The sequence below is a fragment of the Mobula birostris genome, chromosome 1 (assembly GCF_030028105.1).
Source record: "Mobula birostris isolate sMobBir1 chromosome 1, sMobBir1.hap1, whole genome shotgun sequence".
NCBI classification, from domain to species: domain Eukaryota; kingdom Metazoa; phylum Chordata; class Chondrichthyes; order Myliobatiformes; family Myliobatidae; genus Mobula; species Mobula birostris.
Genome location: NC_092370.1, coordinates 210665850 through 210692082, shown reverse-complemented (window position 1 = coordinate 210692082; position 26233 = coordinate 210665850). Strand labels below are relative to the sequence as shown.

The 26233-nt window shown below is 40.6% G+C and overlaps 1 protein-coding gene across 2 annotated transcripts in view; it reads right to left on the bottom strand.

The window, feature by feature from the left end:
* The window catches only part of LOC140204155 (serine/threonine-protein phosphatase 2A 56 kDa regulatory subunit gamma isoform), a 152033-nt gene that overhangs the window by 105834 nt on the left and 19966 nt on the right, over nt 1-26233 (bottom strand). For both annotated transcript variants that reach the window (XM_072270587.1, XM_072270596.1), the window contains exon 3: nt 15685-15847. In XM_072270587.1, the coding sequence (XP_072126688.1) occupies nt 15685-15847 (163 nt within the window). The remainder of the gene's footprint in view (nt 1-15684; nt 15848-26233) is intronic.

Genomic DNA, 26233 nt, shown 5'->3' with positions numbered 1-26233 from the left:
TATTATCATTGCCTGGAATTTCTGTGGCATGAATATTACGTCACTTTTCAGCCCATGCCTGGATATTATCCAGCTCTTGCTGCATATGGATGTGGGCTGCTTTTGACGAAGTGAGAATGGTGCTGAACATTGTGAAATCAAAGCATAGTCCTACTTCAGATCTTTCAACTAAAGCAGGGCCCTTAACAAAGTAGCTGAAGATGGTTGGGCATAGGACACTACACGGAGAAACTCCTGCAGAGGTGTCCTGTGGCTGAGATGATTCACCTTCAACCACCAACATTACCATCCGATGTTAGTTATGATTCTAACCAAAACATGTGTTTTCCCTTCAGATTCCCATTAATTCCACAGTGGATTAAATACTGCTATTATGTCAAGGGTCGTCACTCTCACTTCAACCCCACAATGACAGCAATAACAGGAATGCTCTATGTACAGGTAACCAGACTCTTGCTGGCTTACTAAGTTTGTGTCTTGTTAAATAAAAGTAAAAATACATTTGTTCAATTGGAGTTATTCTCAACACTCATTTAAATGACCAATGTCCACAATCTCTTGCCAAATTTTACTGTATCAATATTCTTGAGGCAGAATATAAAGCAAGGTATATTTAATAAAACAATAGCTTAAATGACATACGTGATTATTTGGATATATTCCAAGTAAACAAAATTGCAAAACATTTGCTAGACTTGTTCTCCATATGGGATAGGAAGGAAGACACACGTACAGTTCCTAAACACTCGACCTCCAAGGGCATGGCTCAGTTTAAGAAGCAGTTTTGTTATTTGTTCTTAGAATATGGCAAGGTGTTATTTAGAATTATTTTAAATTATTCATATATCAGTGTAGCTTATTTCCCTAAATAGCACTGGTGAAACATTTAGAGCTTTAACCATTATCACATTATTTCTACATTCTTCCCATGACTGGGTGGGTTTCCTCCAGGTGCTCCGGTTTCCTCTCACATTCCAAAAATGTATGGGTTAGCATTAATTGGTCACATGGGTATAATTGAGTGGTAAAGGCTTATTGGGATAGAAAGGCCTGTTACAGTATTGTATTGCGAAATAAATAATCTCTTTTGCCTACAATAGCCATATCCCTCCATTCTCTGCATGTGCATAGTCATAGAACACTGTATAGAAACAAGCCCTTTGGCCCATCTAGTCCATGCCTAACCATTAATCTGACTAGTCTCATCGACCTGCACCAACCATAGCCCTCCATATCCCTCCCATCCATGTACCTATCCAAATTTCTGTGAAGAAATCGATCACGCATCCATAACTTGTGCTGACAGCTTGTTCTACTCTCACCACCCTGAGTGAAGATTTCCCCTCATGTTCCCCTTGAATGTTTCACCTTTTACCCTTAACGCACGACCTTTAGTTCAAGTCACACCCAACCTCAGTGGAAAAAACCTGCTTGCATTTACCCATCTATACCACTCAATTTTGTATAGCTCTATCAAATCTCCTACATCTCAGGGAATAAGGTCCTAACCTATTCAACCTTTCCCTGTAACTCAGGTTCTTAAGCCCTGGCAGCCACCTTGTCAATTTTCTCTGCATTCTTTCAATCTTATTTACATTTATCCTGTAGGTAGATGACAAAAACTGGACACAATACTCCAAGTTAGGCCTCACCAACATAATCTTCAATTTCAATATAACATCTCAACTCCTGTACTCAATACATTGACTTAGGAAGCCAATGTGCCAAAAGCTTTCTTTAAGACCCTATCCACCTATGACACCACTTTCATAAAACTCCATCATTTTTTTTTTTTTACCCCCAACCCATTTTTCCAGCTGGTCCAGATCCTACTGAAAGCTTTGATAGCCTTCCCCATGGTCCACTTCTCACCCAATCTTGGTGTCACCTGCAAATTTGCTGATCCAGTTTACCACAATGTTATCCAGAACATTGACGTAGATGACAAACAACTGACCCAGCAATGATCCCTGTGGGACTCCACTAGTAACAGGCATCTAGAAACATAGAAAATAGGTGCAGGAGTAGGCCATTCGGTCCTTCGAGCCTGCTCCGACATTCAGTATGATCATGGCTGATCATCCAACTCAGAACCCTGTACCTGCCTTCTCTCCATACCCCCTGATCCCTTTAGCCACAAGGGCCATATCTAACTCCCTCCTAAATATAGCCAATGAACTGGCCTCAACTGTTTCCTGTGGCAGAGAATTCCACAGATTCACCACTCTCTGTGTGAAGGAGTTTGTCCTCATCTCGGTTTTAGAAGGCTTCCCCTTTATCCTCAAACTGTGACCCCTCTGGACTTCCCCAACATCGGGAACAATCTTCCTGCATCTAGCCTGTCCAATCCCTCTCAAATTTTATACGTTTCAATCAGACCCCCCCCCCCCCATCTTCTAAATTCCAGAGAGTATAAGCCTAGCCGATCCGGTCTTTCATCATATGAAAATCCTGCTATCCCAGGAATCAATCTGGTGAACCTTCTTTGTACTCCCTCTATGGCAAGAATGTCTTTCCTCAGATTAGGGGACCAAAACTGCACACAATACTCCAGGTGTGGTCTCACCAAGGCCTTGTACAACTGCAGTAGTACCTCCCTGCTCCTGTACTCGAATCCTCTTGCTATGAATGCCAGCAGACCATTCGCCTTTTTCACCGCCTGCTGTACCTGCATGCCCACTTTCAATGACTGGTGTACAATGACACCCAGGTCTCATTGCTCCTCCCCTTTTCCTAATCGGCCACCATTCAGATAATAATCTGTTCTCCTGTTCTTGCCACCAAGGTGGATAACCTCACGTTTTAGATTATGAAGATACGCAGTCCTCTTTTATTGTCATTTAGTAATGCATGCATTAAGAAATGATACAATATTTCCTCCGGTGTGATATCACAAAACACAAGACAAACCAAGATTGCAAAAAACTAACAAAACCACATAAATATAACATATAGTTACAACAGTGCAACAATACCATAACTTGATGAAGAAGTCCATGAGCACAGTAAAAGTTCAAAGTCTCTCAAATGTCCCACATCTCACACAGACGGGAGAAGTAAGAAAAACTCTCCCAGTCATGCCTGACCACAGTCCGACTCCGAGTCATCCGAAAATTTTGAGTTCTGATCAGCTCCCCGACACCGAGTACTGAGCGCCATCTCTATCCGAACGATTTGACCTCACAGCAGGCAAAGCCGGGGATTTTGAGGCCTACCCTCCGAAAGATTCCTGACCGCGCAGTAACGACAGCAGCAAACGAGAATTTCAGAAATTTTTCCAGATGTTCCTCTGTGCTTTCATGTCCATCTCCATCAAATCAGAATTGTCCATGGCCCCCATTTAACGGATACGATATCATTTTTCACCGGAGGGCTGCGCACGCACGGCGTGCTGCTTCTCTCTCCTCCCGCCAATTAATTTTATCCACATTAAATTGCATCTGCCATGAATTTGCCCGCTCACCTAACCTACTCAAGTCACCCTGCATCCTCTTAGCATCCTCCTCACAGCTAACACTGCCGTGCTCCGTGTCATCTGCAAACTTGGAGATGCTGCATTTAATTCCCTTGTCCAAGTCATTAATATATATTGTAAACAACTGGGGTCCCAGCACTGAGCCCTGCGGTACCCCACTCGTCACTGCCTGCCATTCTGAAAAGGCCCCGTTTATTCCCACTCTTTGCTTCCTGTCTGCCAACCAATTCTCTATCCACATCAATACCATACCCACAATACCGTGTGCTTTGAGTTTGCACACTAATCTCCTGTGTGGGACCTTGTAAAAAGCATTTTGAAAATCCAAATATACCACATCCACTGGTTCTCCCCTATCCAATCTACTAGTTACATCCTCAAAAAATTCTGTGAGATTCGTCAGACATGATTTTCCTTTCACAAATCCATGCTGACTTTGTCCGATGATTTCACCACTTTCCAAATGTGCTGTTATCACATCTTTGATAACTGACTCTAGCATTTTCCCCACCACCGATGTCAGGCTTACCGGTCTATAATTCCCCAGTTTCTCTCTCCCTCCTTTTTTAAAAAGTGGGGTTACATTAGCCACCCTCCAATCCTCAGGAACTAATCCAGAATCTAAAGAGTTTTGAAAAATTATCACTAATGCATCCACTATTTCTTGGGCTACTTCCTTAAGCACTCTCTAGTCAGAGAGGCAACTACCTGCAACCACTCTCTGGTTTCTTCCGCAAATCCAGTGTATAATCCAATTTACTACCTCTTCTTGCATGCCAAGCAACTGAATCTTCTTGACTGACCTCACAGGTGAGAGCTTGTCAAAGCCCTTGCTAAAGTACATGTATTCAATATCCACTGCCTTGCTATCATAAACTTTCCTGGTTACTTCCTTGAAAAACTCTGATTGATTACAGTTACAGAGACATGACTTACCGTACATAAAGTCATGTTGATTATCCCTAACCAGTCCTCGTCTATCCAAATACTCATATATCCAGTCCTTTAGAATACCTAATAACTTTCCAACTACTGATGTCAGGCTCGCCAGCTGAGAATTTCCTGGCTTGTTCTTAAAACTTTTCTTAAACAATGGAACAAAATTAGCTCTCTTTTTTTCTTAAACAGGCCCTCAATATCGCACAAAACCCAAGGCTCCCTAAACCTGTTATCCTTGCATTTTATTCTGACAGGAACATACAAAATGTGTACTATCAAAATTTCACTTCTTGAAGATCTCCCACTTACCAAGTACACCTTTGCCAGAAAACAACCTGTCCCAATCCACACTTGCCAGATCTTTTCTGATATCGTCAAAATTGGCCCTTCTCCAATTTAGAATCTCAACCCATGGACTAGACCTATCCTTTTCCATAACTTTTTGATGATTTTATGTTCCCTGGCCCCCACCACTTTATTTTCACCATGGATGTCCAGTCCCTATATACTTGCATCCCCCATCAGGAAGGTCTCAAAGCTCTATGCTTCTTTTTGGATTCCAGACCTAATCAGTTCCCCTCTACCACCACTCTGCTCCGTCTAGCGGAATTAGTCCTTACTCTTAATAATTTCTCCTTTGGCTCCTCCCACTTCCTCCAAACTAATGGTGCAGCTATGGGCACCCGTATGGGTCTAGTTATGCCTGCCTTTTTGTTGGCTTTGTGGAATAATCTATGTTCCGTGCCTATTCTGGTATCTGTCCCCCACTTTTCCTTCGCTACATCGACGACTGCATTGGCGCTGCTTCCTGCACGCATGCAGAACTCGTTGACTTTATTAACTTTGCCTCCAACTTTCACCCTGCCCTCAAGTTTACCTGGTCCATTTCCGACACCTCCCTCCCCTTTCTAGATCTTTCTGTCTCTGTCTCTGGAGATAGCTTATCCACTGATGTTTACCATAAGCCTACTGACTCTCACAGCTATCTGGACTATTCCTCTTCTCACCTTGTCTCTTGCAAAAACGCCATCCCCTTCTTGCAATTCCTCCGTCTCCGCCGCATCTGCTCTCAGGATGAGGCTTTTCATTCTAGGACGAGGGAGATGTCTTCCTTTTTTACAGAAAGGGGCTTCCCTTCCTCCACTATCAACTCTGCTCTTAAACGCATCTCCCCCATTTCACGCACATCTGCTCTTACTCCATCCTCCCGCCACCCCACTAGGAATAGGGTTCCCCTGGTCCTCACCTACCACCCCCGCAGCCTCTGGGTCCAACATATTGTTCTCCATAACTTCCTCCACCTCCAACGGGATCCCACCACTAAGCACATCTTTCCCTCCACCCCCCCTGCATTCCGCAGGGATCGCTCCCTACGCAACTCCCTTGTCCATTCTTCCCCCCCATCCCTCCCCACTGATCTCCCTCCTGGCACTTATCCGTGTAAGCGGAGCAAGTGCTACACATGCCCTTACACTTCCTCCCTTACCACCATTCAGGGCCCCAAACAGTCCTTCCAGGTGAGGCAATACCTCACCTGTGAGTCGGCTGGGGTGATATACTGCGTCCGGTGCTCCTGATGTGACCTTTTATATATTGGTGAGACCCGACGCAGACTGGGAGACCGCTTTGCTGAACATCTACGCTCTGTCCGCCAGAGAAAGCAGGATCTCCCAGTGGCCACACATTTTAATTCCACATCCCATTCCCATTCTGACATGTCTATCCACTGCCTCCTCTACTGTAAAGATGAAGCCACACTCAGGTTGGAGGAACAACACCTTATATTCCGTCTGGGTAGCCTCCAACCTGATGGCATGAACATCGACTTCTCTAACTTCCGCTAATGCTCCACCTCTTCCTCGTACCCCATCTGTTACTTATTTTTATACACACATTCTTTCTCTCACTCTCCTTTTTCTCCCTCTGTCCCTCTGAATATACCCCTTGCCCATCCTCTGGGTCCCCCCCCCCCACTGTCTTTCTTCCCGGACCTCCTGTCCCATGATCCTCTCATATCCCTTTTGCCTATCACCTGTCCAGCTCTTGGCTCCATCTCTCCCCCCTCCTGTCTTCTCCTATCATTTTGGATCTCCCCCTCCAACTTTCAAATCCCTTACTCACTCTTCCTTCAGTTAGTCCTGACAAAGGGTCTCGGCCTGAAACGTCGACTGCACCTCTTCCTAGAGATGCTGCCTGGCCTGCTGCGTTCACCAGCAACTTTTATGTGTGTTGCTTGAATTTCCAGCATCTGCAGAATTCCTGTTGTTCGCCTTTTCCATAATTACCTTGAAACTAATGGCATTATGATCACTAGATGCAAAGTGTTCCCCTACACAAACTTTCGTCACCTGCCTAGTCTCAATTCCCTAATAGGAGATCTAGTATCGCACTCTGTTTGGGTCTTCTATGTACTGATTAAGGAAGCTTTCCTGAACACGTTTAATAAACCCTTTCCCAGTTAGCCGTTTTACAGTATGGGAGTTCCAGTCAATATGCTGAAAGTTAAAATCACCCATTACAATCTTGTGTTTCTTGCAACAGTCTGCGATCTCTCAACAAATTTGATCCTCTAAATCCTGTGCAGTGTTGGGTTGTCTATAATATAATCCCAGTAAGGTGGTCATACCTTTCTTATAAATAAAATAAAGGCATTAGGACCCATACAACTTGGCACCAGTGTCGTCGCAGAGCACCGTGTGATTAAGCGCCTTGCACAAGGACACAACACGCTGCCTCGGCTGGGGCTCGAACTCACGACCTTCAGGTCGTTAGTCGAATGCCTTAACCACTTGACCAACCTTTCTTATTCCTCAGTTTTACCCATAAAGCCTCATTAGATGAGCTCTCCAGTCTGTCCCGATTGAGTTCTGCCATGACATTTTCCCTGACTAGTAACGTCACCACTCCCCCTTTAATCTCTCCCTCTCTATTACATCTAAAGTTATGGAATCCCAGAATATTGAATTGCCAGTCCTGCCTCTCCAGCAACCAAGTCTCACTAATGGCTACAATGTTATAATTCCACGTGCTGATCCACGCCCCAAGCTCATCCACCTTTCCTACACTACGCCTACACTATGCTCAGAACATAAGTCTCACCATTCTTGACCTTTCAATTGCTGACTTTATATGTAGGCTTAACAGCATCTTTCTCCACAACCACTCCACCATCTGCTCTGGCACTCTGGTTCCCATGCCCCTGCAACTCTAGTTTTAACACCCTCATGTATTAGACCCCTCCAGTTCAGGTGCAAACCGTCACTTCTGTACAGGTCCCACCTTTCCTGGAAGAGAACCCAATGATCCAAAACTCTGAAACCCTGCCTCCTGCACCAACTCCTTAGCCATGTGTTAAACTGTATGATCTTTCTATTTCTGGCCTCACTGACATATGGCACAGACCATAATCTTGAGATCACAACCCTGGAGGTCCTGTCCTTTAACTTAGCACCTAACTAACTCCCTGAACTAACTGTGCAGGACCTCGTCACGCATCCTACCCATGTCATTGGTAGCGACAGGGACCACAACCTCTGGCTGCTCACCTGCCACTTAAGAATGCTGTGAACTCGATCTGAGATGCACCTGACCCTAGCATCTGGGAGGCAGCAAACCATCCGGGAATCTGGTTCTTGTCCACAGAACCTCCTTTCTGTTCCCCTAACCAACAAATCCTCTATCATTACAGCTCGCCTCTTCTCCCTCTTTCCCTTCTGAGCCATAGAGCCAGACTGAATGCCAGACCTGATCACTGTGTCTTTCCTTTGCTAGGCCAAACGTCCCCCCCACCCCCGAAAAAAAAAGCATGTTGACGGGTTTGGCACAGGGATACTCTGCATTCCCTTTCCTGATGGTCACCCAGTTTATCTGTGTCCTGCACTTTAGGTGTAATTAAATCCCTGTGTGTACATCCCCTCAGCCTTTTGAAAGATCAGGGGTTCATCCAGATCCAGCTCCAACTCTTTAACAAAGTCTGCTAGAAGCTGCAGCTGGATGCACTTCTTGCAGGTGCAGTTATCAGGCACTGGAGGTCTCTCTACCTTCCCACATCCTACAAGAGGAGCATTCCAGTATCCTGAGTCATCCCCACTGTTCTAAATATGCAATAAGAAAAAGGAGGGGTAAAAAGGAAAAAAATCTACCTCGGGCCTATGCCTCTCCTTGGTGAAGCCTTGACTCCCTACTCACACAACAGCTGCTCTGCTTAAACCTAATCTTTTATTATATATTTGGCAAATGCCTAATTATGTGCAATCCAATGTCTGCTCAGGGGACTTTGGCACGCAAAATGTGCCGACTGCCCCACTTGGTTCTTTTATACTCACTCACCCTCTACTCAATCTGGTTTCTCCTCAGGACTGTGGTGCACAAAATGCATATGTCCAAGAACTTTTTAAACGTATTACTGTATTTGCCTCCACTAACACCCCTGGCAGCATATTCCAGGCACCCATCACTCAAAAAAATTGCCCCACACATTCCCTTTGAACTTATCCCCCCTCACCTTAAATGTATGCCTCTTACATTAGACATTTTGACCCTGACCCTATCTATGCCTCCCATAATCTAACCCTCTCTCATCTCCCTTTAGCCTTTGCATTCTAGAGAAAGCCACAAAGTTTGTCCAACCCCTTCTTAGATCACATGCCCTCTAAGGAGCATCCTGGTAAAATTCTTCTGCAGCCTCTCCAAACCTCTACACCTTCCCGTAATGGGGGCAATCCACAATTGAATGCAATTCTCCAGATATAGCTTAACCAGTTTTATAAATCTATGACACAACTTCTTGAACTCGGTGCCTGAACTAATAAAAATAAGCATGCCATACGCCTTCTTACCACCCCATTAACCCATGCAGCCAGTTTCAGGGAGCTATGAACTTGGAACCTAAGATCCATCTGTACATCACTGTAACTGTTTTACATCTGATCTCCTGAAGTGCAACTTCACATTTCGGCTAAAACTCCATCTGCCATTTCTCCTCTCATATCTGGAACTGAACTATACCCTGCTGTAAACTTTGGCTTTTTTCCATTCTATCCATAACACCACTAATCTCTGTGCCATCTGGAAACTTACTAACCCACCCACATATATTTTCATTCAAGATATTTTATACATCTCACCAAATGCAGACAACACTATACAGATATCTAGATAACTCCACTGGACATAGTTGTCCAGCCAAAGTCACATCAATCACTACCTTGTCTTCTATTGGCAAACCAATTTTAAAATCATATGGCCAAGTCACTATGGATCCCATGTATTTTAATCTTCGGAATGAGCTTAACATGAGGGATCTTGTCAAACATGTTACTGTAATTCATACAGACAACATCCACAGCTCAACCGTAAACCACTTTTGTTACCTCCTCAAAAAACTCTATCAAGTTAGTAAGGCACAACTTGCCCTACACAAAGCCTTGCTGACCATCTCTAATTAGACCATGGTTTTCCAAATGATCATAAACCCTATCCTTAAGAGTCCTCTTCAATAACTTCTTATCAGAGCATGAGATTCAAGTCTATATTTTCCAGGATTATACCCATTTTCCTTCTTAAACAACAGAACAATATTAGCTACTCGCCAGTCAGCTGGGACCTCACTGAAGGCTAGAGAGGAACAAAGATCTTGGTCAAGGCTCCAACAATCTAATTTCTTGCCTTTCTCAATAAACAGTGGAGTATCCTAGCAGGCCCTGGTGACTCATCTACCTTCCAGAGAGGCAAGACTACCTTTTTCTTTATCTCAAACTGCCTTAGCATAGAGTGATAAGATCAGCATATTAACATACTACACACTGATCTCACTATCCTCCATGTCTTTCTTCTTGGTAAATACCAAAACAAAGTACTCATTTAGGGCCTTAATCACATTCTCTGCCTCCAAGCACGTTTCTTCTTATCCTTCAGTGATCCTACCCTTTCCCTCATTTTCCTGTTGCTCTTATATGTAGAATGCCTTGTGATTCAACAACCAACCACTTTTCATGACACCCCCCCGCCTCTCCAAATTCTCTTTAGCTTCAAAGATTTGATTTAATTTTAGCTTCCTAAACTTTTCACATGCTTCCTTTTCTGTCTTGACTGAATTAATTACCTCTTGTAATCCAACATTCTCCTCCCTTGCCATCCTGTCCTCCTTCTAACTAGGACATACTACCTTCTATTCAATGCATTTGATCTTTAAACACTCTCCACGTCAGATGTGGACTTGCCCAGACATTGCTGTTCCCAATTAACTCTCCCTAGTTGTTGCATAAACTCTCAATTTGTCCAGCCCCAACTTAATAATGATTTAATAACATGCAGTAAGGCCCATACCTATCCTTATTCAATAGCTATCTTAAAACCCAATAAGTTGTGATCACTGTTTTCTAAATGTTCTCCCACTGAAAAGTCAGTCATCTGGTCAGGTGTACTTCTCAATACCAGGGTATAATATAGTTCATCTGGAGGAAGGGCTATCTACACAATCATTTAAGAAATCTTGCTAGATGGACCTAACAAATTCTGCCTCATCTAAACATCTTCCACAAAGGAGGTCCCAATCAATATTGGGGTAGTTGAAGTCACCACAAAAGCAGTACACCATAGTAATCAGTTGTTTGTGCACTAAATTTTAAGCAAATGCAAAACCAAGTTAAATGAAGATTTGATTCAAATTACTGTGTCTCTGCAACCAAGTACTCTTCAAATTCTCTTATTCTGTTACACAAAAGCAGGAGTACATCTTAGTGGATATATAAAAACAATCTGTTCTTTCAACCTACTTACCCACAAAAAAAATTAGGTAAAGCATGGATTTTGAAGGTTGGTCTTTTTCTCTATTCTGACATTGATAGCAATGTCATTAACAATTAGCTTCTGTGACCTTGGTTCTTGAAGACAATAAAATAATCCAATCATGATAACTGATCAGTACACAAGAAATGGTGCCAAGGTGCAACAAATGAATGCCAGATAAATGAGGTAAGTGTCAAAACTCATATAGATTTAGCTAAAAATGCGAAGTATGAAAAGAAAACATCAGGTCACAAATTGGTTTTAAAAAAAGGGGAGAAAAAAAAGCTAATTTCTAAACTCAAAACATTTCACACAAAAAGTGGCAGAAAAAATTCTGGTTACAAAAATAAGAGTTTCTTTAGCTCCTGAAGCTGCCTAATCCTTAAATTTTTCCTAATCATTTAAAAAAAACAGGATGTCAAATCCTTGAAATTTATAACGAACACTTTTAAGTCAAGGCACTTTGCATTAGAAAAAAAACTAATGCTTGATTATAAACATGCAGGTCACATACTGGGCTCTATTAGATATATAAAACTTATGGATAAAAATATGAAATTGGATTGATAAGAATATAGCAAGAAAGACAGGAAAGTAAAATGAGCTGGAGCAGCACATGGTAGGAAACAAGTGGTTAAATACACACGTTTACTGCATCAACCTTAACTACTGGTTCTTTTCCCTCAAAGACTAACTACACTGAGACCTACAATTGATCCCGATTCTTTTCAGCATCTCCTGTTCTCAAGCCCTGGCTTTAGTTCAAACCTATCCTAGTCACAAGGTCCACCATCTGCACTTGAGCCACACACATCAGCATCAAGTTAAGCACATTGTTGGAAGAGCTTAAATAAGTAATAAATTAAAAACAATTGTTGTTCTCCAATTGGTAATGGAAACCTGGTTTTGTAAAACTATTCTAGAGAATGCTGGTTGTGGGTATGTTGATCAAACCTAGCCTAAGTAGCGGAGCAAGCCACGTCGTTAGCCAATGTCAGCACTAACTTTATCAGCATTCAACTTCAGGTTTTTCTTTTATTGATCCCAATCCAATTGGACAATGACAGTCATAATTATCTTCTAGATCATTAACAAAACAAAGTCAGACATTCATGATTTGGACCTAGATTAGTTGTCGCATAGATATTCTCACTTTCTAGCACAAAAAAAAAGGATGATGGGTTTTTACTACACAATGCACCACCAACCCATCCACCCCTTCCAACTAAAAATAAAAAGTCATGAGAAAAGTAACTTGCATTTATAAAGCATCATAACCTTAGTTATACAGGCATTATAATAAAAGCCAATTTGTATGCCACATCTAGACAGCAAGGAAATAAATGTTCAGAGCATTTGTTCCAGGTATTAGTTGAACAAAAAATGTTGTTCATGACACCAATACTTCCCTGTTCCTCTTTGAATAGTGCATGGAATCTTTTATATGTATCACTGGGGCCAGATGAAATTCAGTTTAAACTTCAATTGAAAGATAACACCTCAAGACAATGCCGCACTCTCTCAGTAATGTACTGACGTGCCAGTTGAGATAAAGCTTTTAGAGTTTTGTTTGTCCAAATTGAGAACACTAAGGCAGAAAAGACATGCAAAGCAGAAATCACATGGAAAGTGGCAACAAGAACACATCACATTCAAGAGCCAAAATAAAATAAAAATTCTGAAACTATCCGCAAGTTAGACAGCATTTATGGCGAGAGGAATACTAATATTTCAGGTTGATGACATTTTTATTTCATCAGAAAAATGTTGATTAAAAGATATACAATATAAAACATTAACTCTATTCTCCTCTCCATAGATCTACATGACCTGAAGCTGCCACATTTACTGTGTTCAGTTCAGATGTTTAGCATTAGTAATACTTTAAATTTTGAACAGGAAGTTTTATTTTAAAACTTTCAAACACATAGGTTACAATGGATTCACCAATTTAAATAGAGTTGCCATAACAGTTAAATACATTTTTAACTTTAACTTCCCTAATATTGATTGGCACCTGATTAGTTCCAAGGGTTTAGATGGGGCAGAGTTTGTTAAGTGTGTCCAGGATGGATTCCTGTCACAGTATGTGGACAGGCCGACTAGGGGGAATGCCAGACTAGATCTAGTACTAGGTAATGAACCGGGTCAGGTCACAGATCTCTCAGTGGGTGAGCATCTGGGGGACAGTTACCACCGATCCCTGGCCTTTAGCATTATCATGGAAAAGGACAGAATCAGAGAGGACAAGAAAATTTTTAATTGGGGAAGGGCAAATTATGAGGCTATAAGGCTAGAACTTGCGAGTGTGAATTAGGATGATGTTTTTGCAGGGAAATGTACTATGGACATGTGGTCGATGTTTAGAGATCTCTTGCAGGATGTTAGGGATAAATTTGTCCTGGTGGGGAAGATAAAGAATGGTAGGGTGAAGGAACCATGGGTGACAAGTGAGGTGGAGAATCTAGTCAGGTGGAAGGCAGCAGCATACATGAAGTTTAGGAAGCAAGGATCAGATGGGTCTATTGAGGAATATAGGGAAGCAAGAAAGGAGCTTAAGAAGGGGCTGAGAAGAGCAAGAAGGGGGCATGAGAAGACCTTGGCGAGTAGGGTAAAGGAAAACCCCAAGGCATTCTTCAATTATGTGAAGAAAAAAAGGATGACAGGAATGAAGGTAGGACCGATTAGAGATAAAGATGTGCCTGGAGGCTGTGGAAGTAAGCAAGGTCCTCAATGAATACTTCTCTTCGGTATTCACCAATGAGAAGGAACTTGATGATGGTGAGGACAATATGAGTGAGGTTGATGTTCTGGAGCATGTTGATATTAAGGGAGAGGAGGTGTTGGAGTTGTTAAAATATATTAGGACGGGTAAGTCCCCGGGGCCTGACAGAATATTCCCCAGTCTGCTCCACGAGGTGAAGGAAGAGATTGCTGAGCCTCTGGCTAGGATCTTTATGTCTTCGTTGTCCATGGGAATGGTACAGGAGGATTGGAGGGAGGTGAATGTTGTCTCCTTGTTCAAAAAAGGTAGTAGGGGTAGTCCGGGTAATTGTAGACCAGTGAGTCTTATGTCTGTGGTGGGAAAGCTGTTGGAAAAGATTCTTAGAGATAGGATCTCTGGGCATTTAGAGAATCATGATCTGATCAGGGACAGTCAGCATGGCTTTCTGAAGGGCAGATCGTGTCTAACAAGCCTGATAGAGTTCTTTGAGGAGGTGACCAGGCATATAGATGAGGGTAGTGCGGTGGATGTGATCTATATGGATTTTAGTAAGGCATTTGACAAGGTTCCACACGGTAGGCTTATTCAGTAAGTCAGAAGGCATGGGATCCAGGGAAGTTTGGCCAGGTGGATTCAGAATTGGCTTGCCTGCAGAAAGCAGAGGGTCGTGGTGGAGGGAGTACATTCAGATTGGAGGATTGTGACTAGTGGTGTCCCACAAGGATCTGTTCTGGGACCTCGACTTTTCGTGATTTTTATTAACGACCTGGATGTGGGGGTAGAAGGGTGGGTTGGCAAGTTTGCAGATGACATAAAGGTTGGTGGTGTTGTAGACAGTGTAGAGGATTGTCGAAGATTGCAGAGAGACATTGATAGGATGCAGAAGTGGGCTGAGAAGTGGCAGATGGAGTTCAACCTGGAGAAGTGTGAGGTGGTACACTTTGGAAGGACAAACTCCAAGGCAGAGTACAAAGTAAATAGCAGGATACTTGGTAGTGTGGAGGAGCAGAGGGATCTGGGGGGTGCATGTCCACAGATCCCTGTAAGTTGCCTCACAGGTAGTTAAGAAAGCTTATGGGGTGTTAGCTTTCATAAGTCGAGGGATAGAGTTTAAGAGTAGCCAAGTAATGATGCAGTTCTATAAAACTCTGGTTAGGCCACACTTGGAGTACTGTGTCCAGTTCTGGTCACCTCACTATAGGAAGGATGTGGAAGCACTGGAAAGGGTACAGAGGAGATTTACCAGGATACTGCCTGGTTTAGAGAGTATGCATTATGATCAGAGATTAAGGGAGCTAGGGCTTTACTCTTTGGAGAGGAGGAGGATGAGAGGAGACATGATAGAGGTGTACAAGACAATAAGAGGAATAGATAGAGTGGATAGCCAGTGCCTCTTCCCCAGGGCACCACTGCTCAATACAAGAGGACATGGCTTTAAGGTAAGGGGTGGGAAGTTCAAGGGGGATATTAGAGGAAGGTTTTTTACTCAGGGAGTGGTTGGTGCGTGGAATGCACTGCCTGAGTCAGTGGAGGCAGATACACTAGTGAAGTTTAAGAGACCACTAGACAGGTATATGGAGGAATTTAAGGTGGCTTACATGGGAGGCAGGGTTTGAGGGTCAGCACAAAACTGTGGGCCGAAGGGCCTGTACACTGTGCTGTACTATTCCAAATGTTCTATCTATATATATATATATATATATATATATATATATATATATATACACACACACACACAAAACTGAGTAATTATTACCTTTTAAAGGTGGTAGTTTTTGTAGTTCCCTGTTGTTGCTGATATTGAACCTAGAAGAACTTTGTCGCTTTTCTTTCTTCACCACTGCTGTGGAACCAGGAAGCTTTATTTTTGTCAACTGTGTTGTTGGAGGAGTACTGTTGTTGGATCTCTTGTTTGAGCTCTGCAAAACAAAAAAAAAGAATCAGTAGAAATTTTCAAATTGTACAACTGCTTGATGGCTCAACGCCAAGATACTTTGCAGCCTAATTCATTCAGCGATTGAAAGATGATGGTAATAAAGAAAAACAGAAAAAAAGCCACATGGAAATCTTGAAAAAAAAAATCCAAAACATGGTTTCTCTTTCCATGGATGCTGCCCAACCTGTATTTCCAGCACTTAATCATTTTATTACATTACAGTTCTATTTGGCTTTTGAGAAGCTATAACTTAAGTTTAAATCTAAATCATCTGTTACTATATGCGAAGACTTTCAAATATCATCTTCAAGAACTCCAAAACTGAAATTAGTTATCTAGTTGTCGTCAGCATCTTTGGTGAGAGGGTAGCCAACATTTCAGGTTAAAATAATTTGAATCAGGTTTAACTGCTGGAAATGTTTTCAATGTCGCTCGGATTGATAGGATGCTTCCATCAAGAATTGTTTGCTAAATATCTTCAAAAGACAGAAGCACAATGTAGAAATGCAATGTCCATCAAATACAAGGTCTTAAGACATACAAGTACAAATGCTAGCACATGGTCTAATTGCTAAATCAAGTTCAGTGTGAGAACGTGGAACATTATGCACTTTGGTCACTTTTTAATTTTCCAATCTGTCAAGCCTCAACAAACAAAAACACTTCTGACATCATCAGTCATAAATGGAGCAGCTGAAGATGGCGCATCCTAGGACTCTGCTGAGATACCCCTTCAACAAAGGTATAAGCAGAAAAAAATTGACCAATAACCACAGCCATCTTTACAGCAGACAACTCCAGCAAATGAGATTCTGACCCAATTCACACTGACTTTTTATTTTGAGACCATTTGATGATAATTTGTAAATTGCTGCCTTGCTGTCAAAATCATTCAATCCTCGCCTTCATGTCAACTCGATTCGCTCATACAAGATCTTGCCAAGTCATAAGTTTCATGGCTGATGTATTTGCTAAATGCTTGGAATCATCTATGATCCGAAACAAGCAAGGAAAGCAGATTGTCTTCCCTGGAGGTTATTAACATACCAGAAAGATTTTTATCAATTATCAAAAAGTTTTTTTTTCCCTACTTGTCTTGGAAGATCAAGTAACTGCAAAATCATCAGTTTGCCTTTCTTATAAATGCTGAGCATTTTCAATATTTTGATTTTTATGACACCTTGGCAGTATTATGGTCTTGTATTCCTAATTACTGTAATTAAATTCCTCATCTTCTATGATAGAATTTGCTCACATCCACAGATCATTCATTCAGATTTCAGAATAACTACCACCATACTTTGTTTAGTGAAAGCTTTTTCAAATAGTCTTAGAAAGCTTTAGAATATGGCCCTTCATAATTAGGTAAGAATTAGTTTTCAGAATAAAGAAATGAACCTTTGTACATAACAGTTTAAATGAACACCCAAGTACTCTGGTGTCAATGCAAGTCAAATAAACTTTTTTTGCAACTGCCAACTTATTTGGACAAATTTAAGCTCATGAAGGTAGCACTATTTTCATAAATAAAACATGTGAAAATGTGCAGATGCTGGAAATCCAAACAACATACATACAATGCCGGAGGAACTCAGCAAGCTGGGCAACATCTATGGAAAAGAGTATGGTCAAGACCCTTTCGGGTCGAGACCCTTCAACAGGACTGGAGAAAAAAAAGATGAGGGGTCAGAGTTGGAAGGTGGGGGGAGGGGAGGAGGCGTGAGGTAAAGAGCTGGGAAGTTGATTGATGAAAGAGATACAGGGCTGGAGAAGGGGGAATCTGATAGGAGAGGACAGAAGGCCGTGGAAGAAAGAAAAGGGGGAAGGGCAGCAGGAGGGAGGTGTTGGGCAGGCAAGGAGATAAGATGAGAGACAGAAAAGGGAATGAAATGGTTGGAGGGGAGAGGGGGCATTACTGGAAGTTCAAGAAATCGATGTTCATGCCATCAGGTTGGAGGCTACCCAGATGGAATACAAGGTGTTGCTCCTCCAATCTGAGTGTGGCCTCTTCATGACAGTAGAGGAGGCCATGGACTAACATGTCTGAATGGGAATGGGAAGTGGAATTAAAATAGGTGGGCACTGGGAGATCCTTCTTTTCTGGCAGAAGACAGAGTGTAGGGGTCTCTGAACCTATGTCGGGTCCCATTGATATATAAGAGGCCACACCAGGAGCATTGTATACAGTAGATGACCCCAACAGACTCAGAGCTGAAGTGTCGTCTCACATGGAAGGACTGTTTGGGGCCCTGAATGCTAGTGAGGGAGGAGGTGAAGGGGCAGGTGTAGCACTTGTTCCACTTGCTTGTTCCCAGCGGCCACCTACTTTAATTTCACTTCCCATTTTGACATGTTACTCCATGGCCTCCTCTACCGTTGCAATGAGGCCACACTCAGGTGGAGGAGCAAACCTTTTATTCCATCTGGGTAGCTTCCAATCTGATGGCATTACATTGATTCTCGAACTTCCAGTAATGCACCCCACGTCACTATTCCCCATTCCCTCCCCCCCCACTCACCTTATCTTTTTACCTGTCCATCACCTCCCTCTGGTGCGCTACCCCTTTTCTTTCCTCCATGGCCTTCTGTCCTTTCCTATCAGATTCCCCCTTTTTCAGGCCTGTATCTCTTTTGCCAATCAACTTCCCAGCACTTTACTTCACCCCCTTTCCCAGTTTCACCTATCACCTTGTTTCTTCCTCCTCTCACCCACCCCCACCTTCTAACTCTGACTCATCTTTTCTTCTCCAGTCCTGATGAAGGATCTCAGCCCAAAACATCGACTATACTCTTTTTCATAAATGCTGCCTGGCCTGCTGAGTTCCTCCAACATTTTGAATGTTACTATTTTATAAAAATGCCTGCAATCACTATAGAAAATTAAAATTGATCTGTGTAAATGATTAGTGATCTGGAGTTGCAGTTACTTTTATGTTTTGTAACTTCACTGAAATTCCTTGCTCCCAGATGAATCAATGCTGGAAATGAAGTTTCTTTCATATAGCTGAATCACGAGATGCTGCTGTTATTGATTGTAGATCTACTTGCATTCACTTTCCTTAAACATTTTTCAATTCACTAACCAGTGGTTAGATTTTTAGAATATTAACAGAACCTAGTACTCCAGTCAGCCTTGGAGGATTATGATAATTTTTGACATTTATTTTCCATATTGTCCTTGGAGTTTTTTCTCTTTCCTAAAAAATGTCTTTCCTAAATTCAACTAAAACTTATTTTAGCAAACTTACTTTGCCATCTTGAAGAAAAAATATCAACAAAATAATAGTAGTTTATGTGTATTAAAATTCTTCTGGGTGTGTGTTACAAGTAATTAATAATCAGAAGTTAAATATTTCTGGTACATGCCTTAACAATCTATTAATCTACAAAAAGTGTCAATAGTTGCATTGTTACTTTGCCACTTGCAAATTCAATCCATGCTGACTCTCCTGTGCAGTCTTGAAGGTCATCAATGGTGCTTTTTCTGATCAATGATCTCATGGCATTGATTAATCGCTGAGAATTTTTAATCAAATATTTATTCCCCCATGGATTTCACTATACATATCACATTGCCAGACATTACAATGTACAGATTAGCGGCCCTTTTTCTTGTTTAACAGCAATAAATAAATTTCATAGCATTTTGGAAACCTCAGGATCCAGAACAGCATTACACAAATGTGTTCTTTCCACAGTCTTCTGACTAAATTTGACTTGACTTGACAATCTTTTAGAAATAAAAACGTGAAAGGTCCAACCAATCAGATTGTAGAGTTATTTCAAAGAAAGACTGATACTTTCTTGCACAACTGACAGTTCTCTGATATAGAGGCAGATAGAAAATCCATTTAATTTCTCAGCTATTTCTCTATTCTCATTTTTAATTCAACCTGCTTTGAAGGGACTTAGAAAAAAGTTGTTTAAGTATGGAAAAACACAAGTAGCATTAGTGAATCTATTTAATGCTAATTTACATTTAATCTATGTATTCCTTCCAAGATCAGCAGGTGATTTGTTTTTTTTTAACGTCATCTTTTGAATAATTAGGATTAAAGATGTAGTTAGAGTGCTAGAAACAGGAACTGGGAAGGGGATTAAACAGTTGATGAAAACTCAGCCATCTAGGGGTTTATAAACATTATTTAGTTCACCTTCAACTTTCTTGTAAAGTTTTATTTCCAAGAACACATCAATATATTTGTTAGACTCAGAACCTTTGTGCCTTTTCAGTTATCACCAGATAGCATTCCTTTGACGAGGAATATATGACAGTATTGGACCAAATAGCTGTCTTCTGCATATATAAACTGTGGAAGTGTGGGAACACAGTAAAATTCTAATAATCCAGCATCTGATTGTGGGAAAATTCTGATGGTTTGGCATCATTAGTCCACAGTGCTAATCATCAATCCAACCTGCAAGTGAGATGGGCAGCTGGACTTGAGAACATCAAAAGGGCAGTCTGAAATTCATTGGGTTCTACTCCCAGCCCCTTTTAAACTCATTGGAAAACTTATACTAAAACCTAATACGAAAAATGTGAAAATGAAATCATGTTTGGGATTTGGTGTCAGTAGGAGAAATTACATCACTACATAGTTCCAATTTGTAAAATAACCAAAAGGGAGTAGGGAAAAGAGATGTAACATTTCAATGGAATTTGTTAAGACTTTCAATGCAAAATAAAACAGTAATTTAATTCATGGATTTTTCAATTATGTTCAACATATAATATTCTCACACTTTGATAATTCACAATTCTTTTTAGTTTTATATGTATTTAACCTAGAATACTTGAATCTAGTTTTGTGTGTCAAAGGAAATGGAGTTTGTTATCTCCCTGAAAACAGTATTTATTCGTATAAGTTACATCATGGTTCGGAAAATGCAGAAGCTGTATGAGGTTGCAAGAGTTTGGCAAGTTACAGCAATAAACATTACAGCGTTTTACTGCAATGAAAAGCAAAACATTTTCTACATATTTCTTATGCCTCCTCTAATATTACATGAAAGGCAAATTAGAGGGAAAAATCAAAAACAAGAGTTCAAAACCGGTCATTTAACATTAATTTTATCAGATGGAGCATGCTTGTAAAGAACTTTTTAACTTCAAATTTCAGTAGTTGATTGAACACTCTTTAAATAAAATAGAGAGGAACATGTAGGTTAAGACAGGTGTCCAGGCAGCTACATTTCTATCATGCAGAGTAGAGCTAATGGCTCAATTGAAGCATCCTCAAATGTGCAATTAGGGAAAGAAAGCAATGGAAGATTGTGGAAACAAATGATAGCCCCAGATCCAATTAACAAATAAAAAGGTAGGTTATTTTTGGCTTTGTAATACAGTGGATTCCAGTTAATTGGGCCATTGGTTTATTTGGGACAACTCTTAAAGAACAAAAACAAATTGAGAAAATAGCCAGGATTCCCTTCACTTCAGTTGCATGCACTTTGCTGAAATAAGTAGTGTTGCTTTGCTGCTGCTTGTGTGTGGGAGGGGTGAGCAGGAGGACTTTGGGGTTCTAACATTTTACTGTCACTCATTCTTTGGGGTACTCTCCTGTTTTTGTGGATGTCTGCGAAGAACAAGAATTTCAGGTTATATATTGTATACATTCTTTGATATTAATTGGAACTATTGAACTGTTGTGCGGCCGTTAGACACTACACCATGCTTAGAGCAGTTTTTTAAATGGCATCAGTTGTGTGTGTTTATGTTCAAAAGCAATAATAATATATTTGACAAGAAATGAGCAGTAAGACAATTAAGAAGTGTTTTGCTCACTGCAGTTTCAAGCATTCCATGAAGATGCTAGAAACAGTTGGGAGTAAAAATTAAACTATTTCATTATTTCAACAAGTTAGGAACCATGAAGAATTTGAATAGGTCAATCATCTTGAATGTTATACATATTAAAAATGAAGATTCGGAAGATGCAATTGTTGAAAGCGTTGTACGAAATTCATTACCTGCATCAGGTATCTGCACTGATTTTGTTCATTTAAGAGTCTGTCAAAAGAACATGGCAGCATACATTGGATGAATTCCTCCATCAACAGCTATTAGGAACTAATAGTTTTATAGTACTGTAGTAGTATTGGTAGCCTTCTAATTCATTCTCTATTTCATTTAAATACATAATTGTTAATCAGTACAATGGTAGCTTGTCTTTTTTATACTCTTTTAACTGCTAAGTTTCGGCTAATTGGGGAAGCCGCTTAATTGGGCCAAAATGTAGTGGTTCCAATGAACCAAAATCGACTGTACGTTTAAAATAGCAGTAAAAGATGAAAATTAGGATTTCCACATTGACTGAATGAAGTACAATTAGATAAAGACAAATTAGCACCAGTGGGACAAAAAAAAACTACAGATACAGGAAACTACTACAAAAAAATTAAATTTTTTTGCCATTATTGCGATATATCTGGCTCACATAGGACCACCTGTCCTCCAAGACATTACACCTTCAATTCAGCACAATGACTAGGCTGATGCTGCAGTAAAGAATTCAAAATGCTATGCTATCAGAAGGATTATCAGTGCAAGTGTCTTTCAGTTTAGGTACTTCGTTATCTGTCTCCAAAGTAGATGCAAAACAAACTTCCTACAGCACTATTGAAAGCTTCAAGGCATTTCCAGTATGATAACAATGTTATAAACACTGAATGCCTATATATTTTACAAATATTGTATACCTTATGGTATTTGCTGCTTCTATTTTCAACATACATGTCCTTTGATAATAAACAACACACATAAAAGTTGCTGCTGCATTCACCAGCAACTTTTATGTGTGTTGCTTGAAATTCCAGCATCTGCAGATTTCCTCGTGTTTGCTTGGATAATAAATTTACTCTGAACTTTGAAAAACTATTGCTAATGTAAAAACAAGTGAATACTTTGTATGAGAGGATATTTATTCCACAATCAAATAACTTGGTCATTAGCAAAATCCACCAACAGCAGAGAGATAATGTTTAAATATGCTACTACATTCCTTAAACCAAAACAATATTTAAAAAGCATAATGTACAAGCTGTTTACAAGATAATATACACGATTGAGAAAAAGCTACAAGTGAAAAGATCTCTCAACATGAAATGGTGACATACTGACACAAAATTTTGACACAGGAAGTAAGCTTATAACGAAAAGAAGTGCTTACATTGCACAAGCGAGATTCTGCATGGAAAAAAAAAACTCTAGATGTTTCAGTGAGCAAAACAATGCCCAAATGGACTTTAAGTGAGGCATTACTCACTTAAATGAGTAATGGTAATGCCTCATTGAGAGTTAATCCAGAACTTTAAAATGCATGGGATTGAAGCCGATTTGGTGGTTTGGATTTGTAATTGGTTTACCCATAGAAGAAAAAGGGTAGTGGTGTATGTAAGTGTATTATTCTAGGTGGAAATCTGTGATCAGTGGGGACCTTTAGTTGTGAAATACATAACTCAAACACAAATGTAGATGTGCTTAGCTAGTAAATTTCCAGTCATCACAAATTGGTAAACAATGAAAAATGTCATCAAAGTGTAAGCAGGATATAGATTAGTTACAGATACGGGCAGAGAAATGACAGATGGGAGCTTAATCGTAGCAAGTGTGATTTTTGTAAATTCAGAGAGCCTGGAAGACGTTGGCAGGGGTAGCAATGGAAGCAGATAGGACAGTGACATTTAATAAGCTTTTCAGTGGGCACACAAACTTGCAGGGAATGGAATTAAATGGATCATGTGTTGGCAGAGGAATTAGTTTAGTGAGGCATCATGTTTGGCAGAGACATTTGTGGGTCAAAGGGCCTGTTCCAGAGCTGTATTGTCCTACCTACAAAATAGCATTACCCTCCAAATCAAAAAAATTAGATTAGCAGAAGCAATAGTTGAACGTATTCAAAATATCGGATTAGTGTTATATTTCACATGGTAAAATTTATATATAGACTTTATGTATAGGAATATGAATTTGGAATTCAATCCAACAAAAGGGACAAATGGACTTTAAAATGTCTCCTCACAACCTTCAAAAAATTATTGCAGAATATGAACAGTGAGTAGCTGGCTGGTGGCGCAGTGGCATCAGTGCCGGACTTCGGAGCGAAGGCTCCCAAGTGCGAATCCAGCTGGCTCCCTTGCACGCTTTCCATCCGTGCTGGGTTGAGCGTCGAGCTAGCAACTCGGCCTCGTAAAAATAAGAAGGCCTGCTAAAAAAAAATGCAGTCATGACAGTGTCCCGATGACTCCACCTGGAGTTAAGGGTTTTCTTCTATGAACAGTGAGTGGTGTTAGTGTCCATATTGAAAGCAGAATGTAATTGACCTTCCTGACTATAGCCTTTAGGACCTAGGGCATTCAGTCATTTAAAATTTATATAAGATACTGGATTTGCAATGGTCTGATGAAAGTGCTAGCCTTACTTTGTGACAGCTCCTGTGTATCTATCGCAGGGTTCGGCAACCTTTTTGCCTCTGTGGGCCAGATAGTGTATTAATGAGCCAGATAAATGCCATAAAAAATCTTAAAATATGGGAATTATCCATTTAAATACATCTAGTTATGCTTTGCCTCAAGTTAATGAATAATGCATGTTAGAAAATAATTTGTGCTTAAGGTTGCCTACCCCTGATCTATCACAATATTCTGTCAGTGAACTCTAGTTGGGAGGAATACAACTCGTGAAAGAATCACCCCTCTAATTACAGGACATCACAGGGATAAAGAACTGTTTTATTTCAATTGAGATTATTGGTCTACATTTAAGTTATTTTATGTTAATTTTTTAAATTCAGAACATCTTAATGCAAATTTAAACTAAAAAAAAATTGAGGATCATTTAAAATCTATCCGAAATATTAATGAACAATCCAAAAATCCTCAACTTTGAACAGAACATTCCTTCTGCTACTTTGCCTCTTATCAAAACCTTACAATATGCATTACAGCACCAGAGGCAAAGTTGCCACTGAGATGTGATTTAAGGGCAATGATGGCTCTGAAATCCTTTGCATTTGGACCATACATCTGTGCGGGTGACAGGTCAGATAAGACATAAGACATAGGAGTGGAATTAGGCAATTCGATCTATTCAATCTGCTCTGCCATTAGATCATGGCTAATTTATTTTTCCTCTCAACCCCATTCTCTTAACTTCTCTCGTTACCTTTGACACACTTACTAATTAGGAACCTATAAACCTCTGCTTTAAATATACCCAATTGTCAATGAATTCCATAAATTCAGCACCTCTAGCTAAAAAAAAAACTTCCTAAGCTCTGTTCTAAAGGGCATCCCTTTATTGAACCTGTGCCCTCTGATCCTAAACTCTCCCACTACTGGAAACATCCTCTCCATGTCCACTTTATTCAGGCCTTTCAATATTCACTAGTGTTCAATGAGATCCCTCCTCATCTTTCTAAACTCTAGTGAGTATAGGTGAGAGCCATCAAATGTCCCTCATACATTAACATTTTCATCCCCAAGATCATTCTTGGCCCTCTCCAATGCCAACATATCTTTCCTTGGATATGGGGCCCCAAAACTGATTACAATACTCCAAATGCTTTCTGACTAATGCCTTATTATGCCTTAGCATTACATCTTTACTTTTATATTCTAGTCCTCTCAAAATGAATGCTAGCATTCCATTTGCCTTCCTTACCATCCACTCAACCTGTAGGTTAACCTTTAGGGAATCCTACATAAGGACTCCCAAGTCCCTTTACATCTCTGATTTTTGAACTCTTTCTCCATTTAGAAAATAGTCATCACCTCTATTCCTTCAACCAAAGTGCATGACTGCACCATGCTGTATTCCATCTGTCACTCCTTTGCCCGTTCTCCCAACCTGTCCAAGTCCTGCAGACCCCCCGCTTCTTTAGCACTATCTGCCCCTTCCATCTATCTTTGTATTATTAGTAAACCTGGCCTCAAAGCCATTAATACCATCATCCAGATCCTTAACATACAAAATGAAAAGTAGCAAACCCAACACTGAACCCTAGGGAACACCACTAGTCAACAGCAGCCAACCAAAGAACGCCCTTTTATTCCCGTTCTTTTACTTTGTCAGTCAGCCAGCCAGCCTTCTATCCATCCTAATATTTTTCCTGTAACAGCATGGGATCCTATCTTATTTAGCAGCACCATGTGCAGCACCTTGTCAAAGGGCTTCTGAAAATTCAAGTAAACAACAGTCAAAGACTCTCCTTTGCCTGTCCTGCTTGTTATTTCCTAAAAGAATTCCAACAGATTTGTCAGGTTAGATCTCCCCTTGAGGAAACAATGCTGACTTTGGCCTATTTCATTATGTGCTTCCAGCATAATCTCTGTTATAAAATGTACCAAAAGAATTCACAAACAAAAT